Here is a 17,891-nt window from a genome sequence, read left to right as displayed (position 1 = left end):
ATTATGGAAAAATGTCAAATTCATTTAACATAGAAATTAATTCTGTATTAAAGAAAGCAAATATTCTATAAAAAAAAAAAATTTAAAAAAAGATTCTAATGTCATGTAGACATTTTATTCTAAAGGAAGATTTGTACTCCTCCAGCCCAAATCTTCAGTGCTTAAAAAAACTAACAAAAAACATGGTTTGGTGCACTGAATTTCTTCCTTTAATGCATTCAGATCTGTGAGGGAGGAAGAGTTTAAACACATCTTAATGCTTCATGTTGCTCTTCTTTACAAACATCATCTGCAAGAATGCCTGAAGAGTTACAACTATCTTCGTCAGCAGGCATGCAAAGGCAACAGTGATTTGATTTGCTGTTAAAACTTTTCATTCTTTTTCTTTCTTTGGTTAGATAAGAGACTCTATTTTTACTCAAGTCATCACAGCTTTTAATGGGTTGTTGGGCTCACAAATCGAATTGAGCTGCGTAGCATGCAACACGTGGTTCCAACAGGATGGAATCTGAATGGAATTCTGATGCAACCCTTATGGAATCCAAATGAAATTTGGGGAAACAATGAATACAAATGGTATCTGTGCAAGGCTAACAGTTCAGACGGAATGTCAAACTGTCACTCCATATGAATGAGATGTATAACTGTCCACCACCAACAGCAATTTAAACACTTGTCTGTGTCTTCAGTAGCCTCTGGGCGGCTTTTAACAGTGATGAAGTCCTAACAAAATTTGAAGTGAGTGAGTGTGGGGGTGTCTCTTTGCTGGCCAGTGTGATCTGGTGCACTTAATGGAGATGAGAGTGGGTGTCTGGAGTGTCAGCGTGCAGGCCAGGGACATTGTAATCTATGTGTGCTGTCGAGGAGTTGGAGATGTTCCACCATCCAACTGCTGCATCATTCAATGCAACTCCCACACAGGCAGCTCCATATGACACCTAGTTGCACGTAGTCAGATGGCATAAAGTCATGTCCACATCGCAGCCTGTTCTGGTCAAGAGCTGTGCCCTTGGCTCACTTGTAAATGAAGCGAGTTCAATATAATTAGAATTGGAGCGTTTCTCTATAAATAAAGATGACATTCACTGCAAACCCTGTGATAGTGTGTTAAAGTACATCACAACATGCAATGTTCATCCATCGGTCTCCCTGCAGTATCTCATCTGAGAATCCCATCAGAGCCCGCTGGAAGAGTAAAGCATATACACCACCTAAGAATTGGTATTTGGTATTCTTTAACTTCAACTACAACATTTAAAAAATTTCAATACACAAACTTTGTTATTAAATTAAGTAAATAATTATTTAATCAACCTAAACTCATACTAAACACAGTATAATGTATTAAAATATAGTGAGCTGAAATACATTTATACATTACTGTTGAAGTTTGGGGCCAGTAAGATTTTAAATGTTTTTGAACGAAGTTTCTTATGCTCATAAGGCTGCATTTATTTGATCAAAAATACAGTAAAAACAGTCATTTGAAATGTTTTCATTCTAATATGCTGATTTGCTGCAAGAAACATTTCTTATTATTCTTCTCAACGTTGAAAAAAGTTCATATTTTTGCAGAGGTGGACAAAGTACACAACTTCCTTACTTGAGTGAAAGTACAGATACTACTGGTCAAATATTAATCCGTTACAAGTAAAAGTTGTAAAGACCGATTTTTATTTAAGAAAAAGTACAGAAGTACTACTTTTAAGTACTTAAATATCAAAAGTAAAAAGTAAATGTCAAGGGCAATTCCACGCAAAACTGTCACATCCATAACGCCAACGCCATGGCATTGTGTTGGCGTTATGGATGTGACAGTTTTGCGTGGAATTGCCCTCAATGCATTGTTTTATTATTGTTGCATTGTTGTTTGTAATACTTACAGTACCTTATGCCTCTGAATCAATGCCTGCCTACCTGACCTCATATCAATATCAAATGTATTTCTAGAACACAGTTCCAGTAGTGGGATTGAATGTGAGATTGAATAAGTGCAAACAATAACGTCCACAATGGTTCGGAGTCGGACACCCAAATGGCTGTTCCCTCCAATAGTGCCCTATTTCAAGTTTGAGTAGTGAAGACTTGAGTAAAATCTGATTTTAACAGTACTTAAGTATTTTACTAGTCCTGAATGTAGATAGGCTCAAAAATACAGTAGTTCGCAACACCTAAGAGACATGCCAATGAAAAACAGGAAACAGTTGATTTATGACGAGAGCAATCAAAATAAAACTGAACACCTCAAAATTGCAATAAATCAAGGTCAACACAACAGCCTCTTAAACGTCTAAAACACTCAAGTATCAGTTGAGCTCAAGTGCTCAAAAAGAACAGAAGTAAACCAATATCCTTCAAAAAGGTTTTTTCAATATAACAGATAAATAAAATAATGTTGAGTAAATTTAAATAGTAAAAGCCTACTTGTACTGGACGTGCTGGTAACTTTCGGCCTCATCATCACCGGCTGCAGCCATGCCCTAATTTCATCCTGCGATTCAGCAACTACCTGCTAATGCACTCGCATTCACATAAAGTAGCCTTGTTGACAATTTTAGGTGGGTATGGGCAAAACCAAAGTCCTTTTAGGCAAGTCGTGCCACTCGGCCGCCATCTTGGCAACGCCTCCGGGCAGCTATTTCGGACTAACAAGACCAGGCTCCTATCTAAATGAATGGGCAGAGTCAGAACTGCACTTTCACTGGTCACCGGGACATAAAAACTGCATGTATAGAAACAGCAGTAAAATATGATAAAAATCGCTGAAAAAGTTTGATGACTTTGCCCCAAAATAAGGTTTAAAACGCCTTTTTCCCCACAGGTTATACTTTACTACGCATGCGCAAGGGTTCACGACACCAACTTCATTTACGTCTCTATCCAGAATGCCGATGTTGTGCAATAATCAATATCAATATTGTTCTCCATTATTTAAATATAAGCAGGTTTGCACTTTAACAGTAATAACAATGTATTGTATAGATCAGTTGTTTTAACTATTCATTAACATGAATCGGTTCAAAGGAGTCATTAGTTCGCGAATTGGACGTGTCATACGGTTGTGTGATTATCCCAGCAGTTAGGACATGGACATCCCACAAGGTTAGTGTCAACACAGAAAACATTACATCACTGGATAGGTTTTTTCGTTTATTTAGAGAGTCATTTTATGTCAGCTGAATGTGGGGAACGCATTTCAGAGAAGATAAGGCAACGTATTTTAGCACAATTCACACCCAGCAGTAATTCAGGAAAAAAAAATCTCCGAATGCTCCACATGAAACTTTGGTCTTCCGACCTTTTACCATAATGTCGTTTTATTTTGATTAATATGCGTGCGGGAGAGAGAGCAAGACAGTGCTTAATTTGGAGACGGTGAAGTCTTGTTTACACTTTCGCCTGGCTTCGAAGAGAGAGAGAGTGCGCGCGCGCGACCGGGGCTCTCTCTCTCTCCGCTGTCGCAAAACCTCAACTGTGCGCATGCGTCAGTGGAACCAGACGATAGGCTTAAATGTTTCCCGGCTTGACTTTTAAAAGCAGATGATTGGCTTTCCAGCGGGAGGGGCGGGACATGTGCATACAACTGCCATCTTTGCCGTTACGGGTTTTCCTTATATAGTTGTATTGAGGATTGAGGAAGTGGCATGTCTCTTATATAAATTGTCTCTGGCAAAACGCACGAGATATAGTACCTTCAATGCCCTGTAGATGGCGATATCACTTCTTTTGTAGCAGAAATAAACTGCTGAAGAAAAAGTTAGGTGCCATGCAAAATGTAATGAGTAATTGCATAACTCATCACAAATATATTGGAGTAAAGAGTACATGAAAAGCAGAGAGTAAAAGTTGCTAATAGCTTTGATACTCAGTCAAACTACAAAGTAGCCAAAAAGATACTTAAGTACAGGAACTAATTACATTTACTCAAATACTTTACACCATTGTTTTTGTGTGCAACATGGATCATTCAGTCTATGAACCATCTGGTTTAGTGGTTAATGGGACGGTTGGAGGTCGTGCCGTCTGAGCCTGATTCGATACCAAACACCACCCCGCTTCATTTCCACCCCATAAAACCATCATAGGCAAGAAACTCACATGCAAGGATGTACACAGTCACAGATTTGTTTAACATTGTTAATTGCGTGCCCTGACACTTGTACGTCGCTTTCACACACTGACATTGAGAGCAATTGCATCAGCGGCGTGTGTTGTGGGAGTGTGCGGGTAATGAGCAGACCGTCTCAAAGGAGCAGACAGGTGATCCTGCCAAAGCACACATGAGAACCAGCCTCACAGCCAAGCTTTAACATTCTGGAAGACAATGAGAACATGCCGCTCATTTCAATAGTACACAGTGATAAAGACAACACAGGTTGTCACCACAGAGAGATGCAGCAAATGTGCAGAGGGCTCTGACAAGTGTCCCCATGAGAAGAAACATTGCAGAGATGAAAAGCTGTAAGTCATGTCATGTAGGATGGACTAGGTCAGGGATCTCCTCTGCGTCGTCATGGTAACACACCCGGCAACCGAGAGTAAGTTTTGCCTCATGCTGTCTCCTAACTACTGATTGGCCAGTGAGGAAGAAAGGGAGAGGGAGGAAGAAAAGGAGAGACTGTACAAACGGAGAAAGCAGACTGCATATTTGATTATACCACAATAAACCTCAATTAAAATCTGAGCGCTGAATCTTTTCATGATGGCGATTTTCCTTGTTAAAAAAGCATTTTTTAAAAGAGATTATATTCCCCAACAATCTTAGACAATATATGTTGTGCCAAAAACATCATTATTTAATTTTTTCAATACAATTTACCCTCCTTTTAGTAAACAAGCTGTTTTTGCTACTGTACCTTTAAAGGTGAACTCAGTGCTTCTTCATGTTGCGATGGACAATATGGCTGTTGTCTAGGACTTGTGGTGTAAAGCCTAGCAAGAGTAACTTCTAAGTGAGTAGTATTTAACGGGTCATGTGATTTAAACATGGTGGCCCCCATAAAGCGACCCACTCCATGCATGCTTTTATTAGAGTATCAGCATGACTGGTGTCAGTCTCATATGAGTGTACATCATGTAAAAAAAATTCTAAAGAGCTATTCATTTTTAAAATTTTTGTTAATGAGTGCAACTTTATGATGTGAATATGTAAGTTACCTCTGTACCACTTGTCCTATATCGGGTAACGGGGATGCTGGAGTCTATGGTCATGTTTTTGTGATGTTAATGTTTGTAGAATGGTTGCATTAAATTGATCATAAGTGACAGTAAAGACATTTACAATAGCTGTGTGCGTTGACATTATACATTATACCCTAATAATCCGATTGTAATCTGTTGTGTGTGTCATTCTAATAGGGATGAGAAACTCAATACTACAGTATCGATACTCAAAAGCTACTTATTTGGCATCAATACCTAAAAAAAAAAAGTTGATATTAAGATGATATCAATACAAAATGTGAGTTTCTGCATCACTTTCAAATGTTTTAAGTATTTTTTTTGTCTGTGCCAAAAAAAACCTGACATATTTAGCAGGCCTGTGTCACATGACTGTGAGAATCGAGTTTACAGCCATTCAGTCACACACACACACACACACACACACACACACACACACACACACTCACACACACAAAGACACTTACTTCCACATTAAACTGAGAGAGATAAAGAGAGTGGCAGAAAGGAAATCTAGTTTGGTGTGCAGCTACTATTCACCTGTTGATAAATATACAGCAATATGCAATGATATATGATATGACATGGTATTTATAGTTTATTTTATTCATATTTGGTATAGTTAATTACTATAATATTATTTAATAATAATAATAATTCCAAAATGATATATATATAAATATAATATTTTTGCTTTTGTGATAAATTTGTTATTAATGGCTAGTATGTGTCATGTATATGTGATTTTCTTAATCAGTATCGGTATCGTTAAAATTGTAACAAAAAGTATCAGTATAAGTATAAGTTTGGTATCAATCATCCCTACATTCTAAAATTCTCTTTTCACTTCTCGTCTATAGTGTTGTCCCAGCGATCCTTGCTTCAGACTCTCATACACAGACCATTTGTTTTGGGTGCGGGAAGGGGCATTTTCATTACTTGATAAATAAGCAGTACAGCACAAAGCTCCATGTGCTCGTCATCTCCTAATTAGGACACGAAATAGATAAATATTAAGTCTGCTTTTTAAAACTAAGTAAAGGAGGATGGCTAGTATGTGCAAACAGCGGGAGGCTCTGTATATTCATGTAGTGAGTGCATGTCAAAAGATCAAATCAGATTTGTAGCTTGTTACATATAAACATGCTCAACTACCCGATCACTTATTTAGCATGCAAACGTAGCTATTGTTGCAAAAGATTTCTATTTTTTATTAAATGTAACTTCCGATTCATCAAAGAATCCTGAATTGTTTTTTACTAGTTTCCAGAAAAATATTAAGCATAACAACTTAGACATTGTCTATTCTAGATTGTTATTATTATTGTGCTATTTATTGACGAAGCTGCTTAGACATACACTCTAGTTTCTAATGTTTTATTGGTTAATGTTTTTATCTTGTGTTTTGACCGGGACCTTAGTACTTACTTTCGTTCCTTCATGTGAAAATATGTATGGAATGACAATAAAGGATTGACCTGTTCATGCATCTGTCAATTTTGATTTTAGCTTTTCAAGTGTTTTTTCAGACTAGTGGAAAGAAAACATCCAAAACACACTTTTAAGTGTATCTTTTATAGCACTTTATCTATTTGTGTCTGTAGGTTTCAATTACAGTACATCTGTTTTCTCTAAATGATTTTTGAGTCAGAAATCTCCACTTCAGTAACACTTACACACACCAAACTTTACATTTGTATTCCTATTTATATTCTCAAGGTTTTTACTGAGGGGTTTGTTCATATATAATTTGCCGGATTTTTTGCCGAAATCTGGCTGTTGACATGCAGTATTTTCTGATGTATGGAGTGATAAAAAGAGATCCAAAATGGATAGAATTTCACTCTAATGTGAAAATAAAAATGATACAAGAATTTTGAACCTGGTTTAAATGTAGGCAAATTAGTTCATATTTAAATATATAATGCCTCATTTTCATATTTAAACATAACATTTTGGAAAACCTGCAATCTTTGCAATTCTTAATGTAATCAATCAGCTGGGGAAGTATGGTGATATATAGGTTAGTAGTTAACTTTTTACCCTATTCACCTGGGGTGTCTTGCCTTAAAATATATTCAAATAGATATAATTATTTATATTTCACAGTATTACTGTACACACTGCATTTTTAAATCAAACATATTGCAGCCTTGGTGAGCATTAGGAACTTTAAAAAACATTAAAAAAAACTGCCTTCACACTTTTGATTGGTACTTTAATATTCACATAGAGTACTAAGTACATCAACTGTTTTATTGCAAAAGAACAAGGAAAATCGTGTTTTCCAAATGTCCCCATTAAATGTACTTCCTGGAACAGTGTCTCTCAGTGGCCATTTAGTTGTCCTATTTTCTAAAAATAACTTTTCAACTCATGTTCATGTGAATAAGACGCAGTCAATGACAGTACCTGCTGATTTGGTTTTTCAGACAGAAGCCTGTGCCAGCATCAATAACTCAATCACATTTACATGGACTAGCTGACTGCCTAATTCATGCATCCCTGATACGTTTTCAAGCAAAACAAACCAGATTAATGGCCAACAAACAGCAAAAAGCAAGACATTGTGCATCAGGGTCTAGTGGAAGGAAGAACAGAACAGCAGCCATTAGCTGATGTCGATAAATTAGAAGAGATGTGGAGGTGTGCAGAGGAGAGAGAGGCCGGGGGGGATGAGATTGGGCCTGGAGATTAATGCTGGAATTATTTTAACATAAAAAAAAATGCAATGATCGTGATTGAAGGGGGCTGCGAACCTGAGATCTTGCACAATTAATTACAAGATTTTTGAACTTTTTTGAACTGCAGAACACTTTAGCAACTAGTACGTAGCAATGCCCTGGCAACCACTCACAACACTAGTGTCCGGCATACTAGTACTATGGGTGGATGGCAGTTGTTCAGCATGTTTTTTTAGCATGTTGCTATGCTGTTGTTCTGGGTGGTTGCTGATGATTTGTTCTTTTTTTATTGATTTAAAATTGACTGGTCGAACCACCTAGAAAAGTGTGCAGCACCTAATGACATTAGCATGAGCATGTGAGCATGTGTCTCTGCCAGTGTTTTTTAGCAGAGAGGTTCTGCATGCAAAGGCTTGTCTTGTCTCAAGGTTTTTTGTACAAGGAAGTGACATTTCAATAGATTCAAGAAGCATTATTAAACAGTGTAACATACAGTGCACTGATTACAAACGGTACCATACAGTACAAAACGGAAAAAAGAATTAAATATAGAGTTCATTTTGCTGTTGGGTGAAGCGGTCATAGCAGTGCTTCATCATATATAAAACACGGTTAGTGATTGTTTTATAATATAAATGATTTATCCATACACCTCTTTTTTTTCTTTTTACATGCGGCCTTATAATCTTTCATCAAAAACGTTATAACTTTCCTTCCCCTTACAACATCATCTCTTCTCTGATGACGTGTGCACCAGCGTGAGGGCGGGACAATAAGCTGTCACTCACAAGACATCGCAGATATTACCAAACAATAATGATCCAATCAATTTCCGACAAACAAAATCAAGTCCCGCCCTACATTATTCATATTCAAGAAGCAGTTTCACTCGGATATACAGTATGTCACAATAATAGAGAAGAAAAGACCATCGCAATTTCCGTTTCATGTCGACTTTTTGTGCGCCTCTTAGCACTTCAACAGGCACCATTTAAACTCTTCACACACGCACACACACAAGAACATCATGAGGAATAAACCACAAACAGTTTCTCTCATTTATTTCCTCTAGCTTTTATCTTTCACAGTCATAATAGCAATCTAACCTCGAGTTTTTCTGATAGTGACGGCTGGCTACTTTTACTGTTCTGATAAAAACAATCCAACAATTGGATGAGTAATTAATCTACACAGGCCACTGGCACACAGTGCTAACAACTGTAACACAGTTCATAGGGATTACTGTATCCAGTCGGCTGGCGCTGTTGCTAGGCCACATGTAGCTTTCTCTCTCACTCCTCCTCATCCAGAGCTCCCCCACACATGCTGCCCACAGCCAAAAAAATGGCCAAATAATACATTCTAGCTCAATAAAAGAGGAGACAGCTGCTGCACTCAGACAGAGAAGGCCTTGTCAAGCTCTTTCACTGCACATAAACACATAAGCAGAGACATAAACACACTAGGCATGTGCCGGTATCACATTTTCATGCTGCGATTAATTGAGTGATCTTTCATCACGGTATACGGTATTATCACGATATTTTAATTGCACAAGAGAAACAAATGGATTGGGGGGGGGGAGGATGCAAAAAATAAAATAAAACTTGCATCACAAGGTGTAATTGTGATTGTCAAAACATTTGGTAAATAAACTGAATTTTATTAAGTTTAGTGACAACATGTTACAATGATTACATGGTACAATGACTGGTAGGCTACTGTTTGTATTGCTTAACACAAATTTAACGATTTCAATTCAATACTTGGGATTTGATTTAAATCTTGATTCAATATTGACTAATTTTGGATAAATATTAGGAAGGCTACAGTAGATAGCCCACATGTTATTTTTTTCTCATGAAAAAAAAAATATCTCACATAATGCTATGTAACCATATAGAGCCCTATCAGCTGGTATTATTAAAGGTTACAAATAACTAATTAAATCAAATATAATGTGGTTTTCATTATAATAACAATTATGTAATGACACACGTAAAAAATATAATAAATATGTAAAAAAGTGCAGTGCACATATTCAGCAAAATACTCCTCTTTATCTATATGTTTTAGTCATCTAACATGCTGCTGGTCATTAAATGGTTTAAATGTAACGTTCTGTGACACAATTGTTCTCCTGTTTCATATCAAAAGTAACCTGCTCTGTCTTGTTTGACGGTCTTCGTGTCCTCTTTGCTCCGCGATTTTTCTCTGCGTGAGAAAACGGATGTGTGGCGTGAAGTGTGAAGAGTCTCGCGCTGAATGCGTCGAGTTGGCAGCTCTGCTTTTAGAAGCGGGATGGATCCGGATAGATCGGCGGCGGCCATAGACTGTAGGCGGCGGCGTTCCTCCTTCCACATGCTGCTTCTCCGTGTGAGGACTGTTTACATTAGACTAGAAGTGCGCACCGGCCGCATGCTTATACACGTGGCGATTGTTTACATCAGAGTGCGCACGTGTTTCGCGCAGCATATACGCAGTGTTTGTTTAAGCGGTTGATGGAAAATAAGCTATAATGCGCGTTCTAAAAATCTAAATTCGGATCTATTATTTTTCACGGTATTTTGAAGTGCCCGCGATAACAATATCGTGCATATTCATTACCGCGATTTATCGCATTACCGAATACCGGCACATGTCTAAAACACACAAACACATTTGTTGTGCTCATAGCTCAATGCTCAGAGTCCTGATTGACCCACAGGTCCAGAGAGTTGCTTCCTAAGATGAACATGGACAATCAGAAGATAAAAGGTATAACATTTGTGACCCTGGATCACAAAACCAGTCACAAGTCGCACGGGTATATTTGTGGCAAAAGCCAACAATACATTGTAAGGGTCAAAATTACAGATTTTTATTTTATGCCAAAAATCATTAGGATATTAAGTAAAGATCATGTTCCATGAAGATATTTTGTAAATGTCCTACCGTAAATATATAAAACATTTATTTTTGTGAGTGAATACAGCACTATCGCGAACATAAATGGACAACTTTAAAGGCGATTTTCTCAATGTTTCGATTTTTTGCACCCTCATATTCCAGATTTTCAATAGTTGTATCTCGGCCAAATATTGTCCTATCCTAACAAACCATACATCCATTTGAAAGCTTATTTATTCAGCTTTCAGATGATAAATAAATCTCAATTTCAAAAAACTGACCCATGTGACTGGTTTTATGGTCCAGGTTCACATTTGAGCTTATAAATCAAGAAATCACCCAAAGCTGAAAACAATACATGTAAACTGTTTATGGAAATACAAATTTTAAAGGGACAGTTCACCCAAAGATTCTGTCAGCATTTACTCATTGATGTTCAAAATCTATATTAGTATATTCACAAAAGGAGAAATTATTTAATGTGCTGGTTGTTATCTTTCATGCAGTTACAATGAATGGGGACTGAGGATTGCACACTCAAAAGCTCCAAGAATGCATCATAAAAGTAATTATTATGACTATATTTCAAGTTGTCTAATGGCATATAACAGCTTTGTGAAAGAAACAAAATAAATATCACAAAAAATCTTTACATCCACTAATGATGAATCATGAATGAATGAATCATTCTTTTTTATGAATCAGTTGATCTGATTCACATCCATCTGAATTATACATTTATGAATCTCTGATCTAGTTTCTGAGTTCCTACTCACTGACTTCATGGTCCAGTCAGATTATCAGCAATTAATAACTTAAACTACTGTGATGACAAAGCTGAATTCAGCATTATTACTCCAGTCTTCAGTGTCACATGATCCTTTAGAAGTCATTCTAATATGCTGATTAATTATTAATATTGAGAACAGTTATTGATGGTGGAATTGATGGAACTGTTCAGTTCAAGGAAAAGCATTATTTAAGAACAAAAAGTAACAAAAATCACCATGGATTATTTTGGAGATAATACAACAGTATTAGCATGTTTTTTGGATATTCCATGGTATTCCTAGCACTTTTGAGGGAGTATTTACATACTCCCAGCATTCATTGGTAGTCAATAATAAAAAAATAATAAAAACATTTGATGACATATTGAAATAAGAATGTCACATATCTTTTTAATCATTACTAACCAATCCCAGACCAGAGGTTGCAGTGTTTTAGGATGACACAAACATACACTCAAAGACTGATTTCATCAGCTGGAGAGAGACCACTACTCAGCAAAAGATCCTAAAGGTTTTGACAACATGACCAAATATTGTTTGTGAGTGATCTAATCTGCACTAAAACTTAAAATAATGCTCCTTATAGTTAATATATCACAGTGCAATAATAATGTGTGCATGTGTATTTACCTTGAGTGAGTCGAAACAGGCGATGACGCGGCCGTTCTCCACGTGGCATGTGCGAGAGGGGTGAGCAAACTTGCATTCGGCGTCCGAGCGTGAGCAGGTTCCTCGCTGGAACTCTCTACACACCTCCAGCGTCAGCCACTTGGTGTCGCGGCCCATGGTCACATTGACGGCCATGGCGGTCCCTCGGCGAGTGGCGGGTGAGCGGAGGGCTTGGGTGGGGCAGCCAGGCGTGATAAAGCACAAAGGCTGCAAAAAAATTAGCACAGTGGCGAGGAGATCCTCAGACTACCAGTCTAGAGATGAAAAACAAACTCTCTTATTGACAGGTAGGGGGCATAGTCTAGTGATTAACCAAAGGGTAAGTATGACGAGAATATGAGATTAGTTGAAAGTCAGGTAGGGAGAGCGACGAATCGAGAGTGCTGAGGTGGGGTAGGTCACTGTGACATGCTGCGGTGCATCTTCGGCTGTCTTCCAGGAAAACGAGGCATTAAAAGTAGAGTAGAGCGGCACTTTCTATTTGTCTGCAGTGGTCGTCCCACTGTCTAGACTCACCCTCGGGAGCGTTGGGTTTAAAATAGCTTTCTTGCATTGATGTAAAACGGACTCTCTCTAATTTTAGGCTTCCGAAACCCCCTGCCCTGTTGCCATAGCCGGAGCAGTCCCTAAAGATGCTTGCATGTCTGGGTCACAAGGGATGGAGAGACTGCAGAAGTGAAGGGAGAAACACTTTGCGAACCCAAAAGGGAAACTAATCGACTGGTGTCCTTGTATTATAGGTGAAATGGCGAGTAGGCGAAGTTGGAATCGAGGAACAGGCAAATGGGTTGATTGACTGTCAGGGTGAAATATAGCCCATGCCAAGGCCAAGCGCACACCGCTCAAGTCAGCGGGGAAAAGAGCGTTCCGAAGCAGAGACCAGCCAGGATGGGAGTGCAGACACAGAGGAGGGCTTCCGCAGCATCCAGATGAGGCACTTTATGGTGATGCAAGTCGTCTTTTACTTGAATCGCTTTCTCATCCCTCCTGCTTTCCCTGCATTCCTTTCATCGCACTGTGACTTGTCCTCGCGCACTTCTAAGAGTCCTCTTGCAGCAGGAAAACCTACCTTTGCAAAAAGACACAAAAAGCAAAGGCAACAAACTCAGTTAAAACAGATTGTCCTGTTCAAAACTGCAAAAACACTTCGCAAAAGGAATATTTCGCAAAAAACAAACAGTAAAAGTACAAAATAACAAAAGAAAATGCCTGAAGCCGCAGCTGTTTATGTTGCAAACCTGTAACTGGGGAATACAGAGGTGAGCAACAAACAGAGAGAGGCTGAAAGCGCATGGCAGAAAGCGCGAGTGAGAGAGTGCACGAGAGGTAGAGGAGGAGTGCAGACGGGAGGCAGCCAGCAATGCAAAGGCTGTGTCTTGATTAAGAGATGGAGGGAGGGAGGGAAAAGAGGGAGGAGGCAAAGAAAGGGACAGAGACAGAGAAAGCACATGGGAGACAGCAACGTCACTTTATGTCTGTGTGGCAGATCGAAGTCACAGAAAGTTAGCGAAAAACGAAACGGCGCTCGTTGCGGAGGCCATAAACTATGCGGCGAATGCCACTCTCAGCATTCAGGATCTGAACGCTGCTTTTGTGAGAGAAAAGGGAAGTAGAGCAGCTGAGAGGAAGGGCAAATCCCCATAGCTGCAGCTGCTGAGCAGTGAACACTGCAACAGCCAATCCGCAGCAGCGATGCAACCAGGCAAGGTGAATCGACCAATCAGGAGGAGCCTAATATATTGATCGTTAGTCTCCCCACCCTCTTTGTCATTGCATTGCTCCTTGGCTGAATCCGAAGGAGAGTGGCTCTCTTGCTTCCCTGGAGCATTAATGGGAAGGTTTTAAAGTATAGGCAATCGCTGCGGCGCCTCATCGGAGTCACAGGTGGGAGGAAGAAGGGAAAAGAAAGGAGAAGCGAATGGGTCGTTATCGCATTCATTCAATGCGCGTGGCGCTGTGGGAAGGTGCAAGGGTGGAGAAGTGAAATACCGGGGGCGGTGCAACAGGGGGATGTGAGTGGGTGTCTTGGGTGGGTCTGACAGCTGATATGTGGTCCCTTGAGAGAGAGAAAGAGACAGTACAGTGAAGAATAATCAATGCTGTGATGACCAAGCACACTCGAAACCGATGCGGGAGGGAGGGATGGATGGCTAAACAAATAAAAGGACGGGAAAATGAAAACAAATAATGCAGAGGTGAACGAGCAGACAGTGAAGGGATTAGAGGAGAGGTTAAGGGAGATATTATCTGTCTGTCCCTGTGTCTCACAGCGACAGACACAGACGGAGGAGGGGGGGGGGGGGATCACGCAGACAGACGGTCCAGAAGGAGAGCAATGCGGTGAGTGGATGAGGGAGATCGGGAGAGAAAACGAGGGAGAGAGGATAGAAATTGAATTAATGACACCCACCTCCAGATACAAGAACAAAGGCACTAAATACAGTGCAACGTAACACCGGGCAAAGCAGAAAGTAGGTTTTACAGCAGGCTGACGTGAGCACACCCTCCCCCAATATCAGCCCTACAGTAAGATCGATGAAGACGCCCCCCCGGGGAACGCAGACCTGCATTGAGCTGTTTGTCAGCACTGAAGTTAGCACATCTCTGTCTCAGAGCAGCATGGTACCTCAGCCACACCTGCTTCCTGCATGCACAGTGAAAGGCCAATTATCTCATTTATATGTAAGCAGGTGAACGGAGAGGTGATCCGTGAAGAGAACATGTGGCCGTGACGTCAGCCGCTGTGTCTGATTCCCTCCACAGACGCCGCTATTACCTTAATATGTAGTACAAGCGTTGCCCTCCCAACGATTGCTAATCCCCCTCGCAATAATAATCATCGTTGTTTCCCAAATTGGATGATTTTTATCTTCGCGGCTTGCAAAGCTAACGATCACACATCCCCCGAAACAATGCAACCTGTTATAAATAGATGTCTCGAACTGATTATACAACGTGATGAAGTAAATTATTAATGCAAAGTAGACCGACAAAACGCAATCTGACTGGTTGGTGTAGGTCTGACCTAGTTATTACAAGCTGTTTTTACTGTAAAGGCATAAAAGCAGATAACACTAAAAGAAAGGCATATTGTTTCATCTAGGACGACTGAATGAAAAGTGAAAAAGCAAGACAAAAGTTTAGGGAAAGCAAGGTTACTTATAAAGTTAAACTAGGTAAAGAGCAGTCAACATATTCTATTGAAAAAGTAGTTATTTAAAAACAATTTATGAATTGTTTACAAGATCAATAACATGCATTTAGAAAATAGATATCAATTCTTGATGCTCATTTCAATCAAATAAAAAAATAGGTGATTTTACAGTATTTACAGTTACAATTTTTATATCAGCTAGTACCAATATTTAAAAAAAAAATATATATATATAGATATTAATCTCTATTGAAGGCCGATAACCGATTCTGTACTGATATACCATGCATCCCCAATGATACCAGGGACTGTAATCAGTTAATGTATTGTTTCATAAACCATCTGAACGATGCAAAAAGGAATCAGAATATGAACTGCCTCAGCGTGCTCAGGCTGAGCATGCAATACAATGTGACATTAAAAACAGCAATGCAGCGTTTTTAATGCACATTGGAAAAACTAGCTTGTTAAATTGAAAAGCTACACTATTGTGAAAAGAGCTAGTAACACACTACTGAAAAACATACAGGCTAGATTAGATGCATCTAAACTTGCATTGAACCTGCAAAGAGATTTAACAAATAATGGTAGAAAAAGTCTTAAAACCCTAAACCCTGATGCACTTCAGAAAGAACATTCATTTCTAATTGCACAGACAAGAAGACAAATAACCGTGTGCTCGATACTAATAACGTCAGCTATATGTAGTACAATTGTTATACAGGCTAGTGTAAGTGCCGGCTGTGTAGTCGGTTTACTTTGATGTTCTCTACAGCAGAAAGACGGCTGGGCGGAGGATATACAGCACTGTATACGTGTGTGAGTGTTTCTGGCGCAGATCTACAAAGGAGGCTGTAAATATCAGAAGTGTGGAGGTGGCGAGTGTGTATTGTTTCTACAAGATCACCGAGCTGTATACACATCGCACTTGTAGCAGTGTCCTTCAGGCACCGCATGTGGCCATGTAAGAATCAAGTAAATAACTGGAATGTATAGCAGAAGACCGGGCGTTTGAGAAACAGATCTTTCATCAAAACCTGGCTACAATATAGGCGCTAGCGTGCTGTTTGAAACCGTCAACAAAGTCAACAAAACCACCTACTGTCTGTCTGTGAGAAATAACATTATTACTGCTAAATTAAATGCTACATGCTATATGCTTTTTAGTCGGCATGAAATGAAAATTCACCTTATTTATTTTGTAAATCCATGGTATTGATCTTATTCACTCTCAGAAAAAAAAGGTACAAAAGCCGTCACTAGGACGGTACCCTTTCAAATGGTACACCTTTGTACCTAAAGAGCTCATATTAGTACCTTAAAGGTACATATTGGTACCAAAAGTTTTTTTTTCTTTTTCAACTGTGACTGTTGATGAATGCTGGACTTCTTCATCATTTAGTCTGCTTAAAGCCGCCCCTCCACAATCCAATCAACAACCGATGGATAGAACCAAGTCCTTGCCCTACATTTTTTTCTTATTCTCTCATAAATTTCACTCGGATGTCCATCCCAATATGGAAGAAAAGTATGTAATGAAAGTCAATGGGGTCCAAAACAACATCAGATCATATTGACTTTCAATATCAAACAAAATTTCTCAAAATATCTGCTTTTTGTATACCACAGAAAAGAAAAAAAACATGCAGGTTTGGAACGACATGAAAATAATTTACTCACCCTCGTTTTAGGTTAAACTTCATTACTATGCTTTAAAAAACAGAAAACCAGTCACCAGAATTCGTTGTCTATTTGAGACACACTTGCTGAATGAGCTAATCTTAGATCTTGGAATTATCGATTATACAGATCAATATGAAAACAGCTGCCCTAGGTAAAATAATTACAGGGATCACTAGAGTAAACATTGTTAAGTGTTCATTTGAGGTCTATTTTAACCATTTTCAAAAAAGCCTTTCACTGTAACTCTTGTCATGTACGAGGAAATTTAATTAAATTGAGGTAAAAAAAAACAGACTACAATGTGGAAAAATAAACTGCCGACCAATATATTTTAATAGCCAACACAAATCTCATGGCTTGATGAAGCAACATTCTGCAGACGTGTCTTTTTTTCAGGTCCCAACGGAGTGCAACATTTTGCTTATGTAAATAAACCAAAGGCCACGGGGCCTTTTGAACATTTTATTTTTCATGGAAGCTCAGTCTTTGGGACATGACTAATGTGTGAATAGGGAAAATGGAGCAATGCGGCTGCATAATCATAACTAAAGCTGACCTTGAAATGCTGGGAAGGTGATGATGGGCAAACAGGCGCAGCATTCAAATGATAAGCATTTTCAATACGGGGTTGCCACCACTGACACTCTGACAGTCAGTGGCACAGAGTTCCCAAATAAGCTCAGAAAAGCAAGTGAACGAACTACATCGGAATGATATGCAGAACCAACGCATGATTGAATCTGGTTCTCTGCCTCTGCCGTACTCGTCCTCAGAGACAGCAGTGGGAGTGCGAGGGTCAGTTGGCAGAGGTCAAGGCAGGAAAGAGATGAGTCTGCTGTT

The 17,891-nt window shown here is 39.1% G+C and overlaps 1 protein-coding gene across 9 annotated transcripts in view; it reads right to left on the bottom strand.

Moving 5' to 3' along the window:
- Nucleotides 1–17,891, bottom strand: part of mbnl3 (muscleblind-like splicing regulator 3) — a 44,996-nt gene that overhangs the window by 20,030 nt on the left and 7,075 nt on the right. For all 9 annotated transcript variants that reach the window (XM_082178613.1, XM_082178616.1, XM_082178614.1 and 6 more), the window contains exon 2: nucleotides 12,176–13,279. In XM_082178613.1, coding sequence (XP_082034739.1) covers nucleotides 12,176–12,349 — 174 coding nt within the window. In that variant the 5' untranslated portion in view covers nucleotides 12,350–13,279. The remainder of the gene's footprint in view (nucleotides 1–12,175; nucleotides 13,280–17,891) is intronic.

Source organism: Leuciscus leuciscus (assembly GCF_965113295.1).
Source record: "Leuciscus leuciscus genome assembly, chromosome: 8".
In the NCBI taxonomy this organism is placed as follows: Eukaryota; Metazoa; Chordata; class Actinopteri; order Cypriniformes; family Leuciscidae; genus Leuciscus; species Leuciscus leuciscus.
This window is presented reverse-complemented; position numbering and strand designations above follow the sequence as displayed.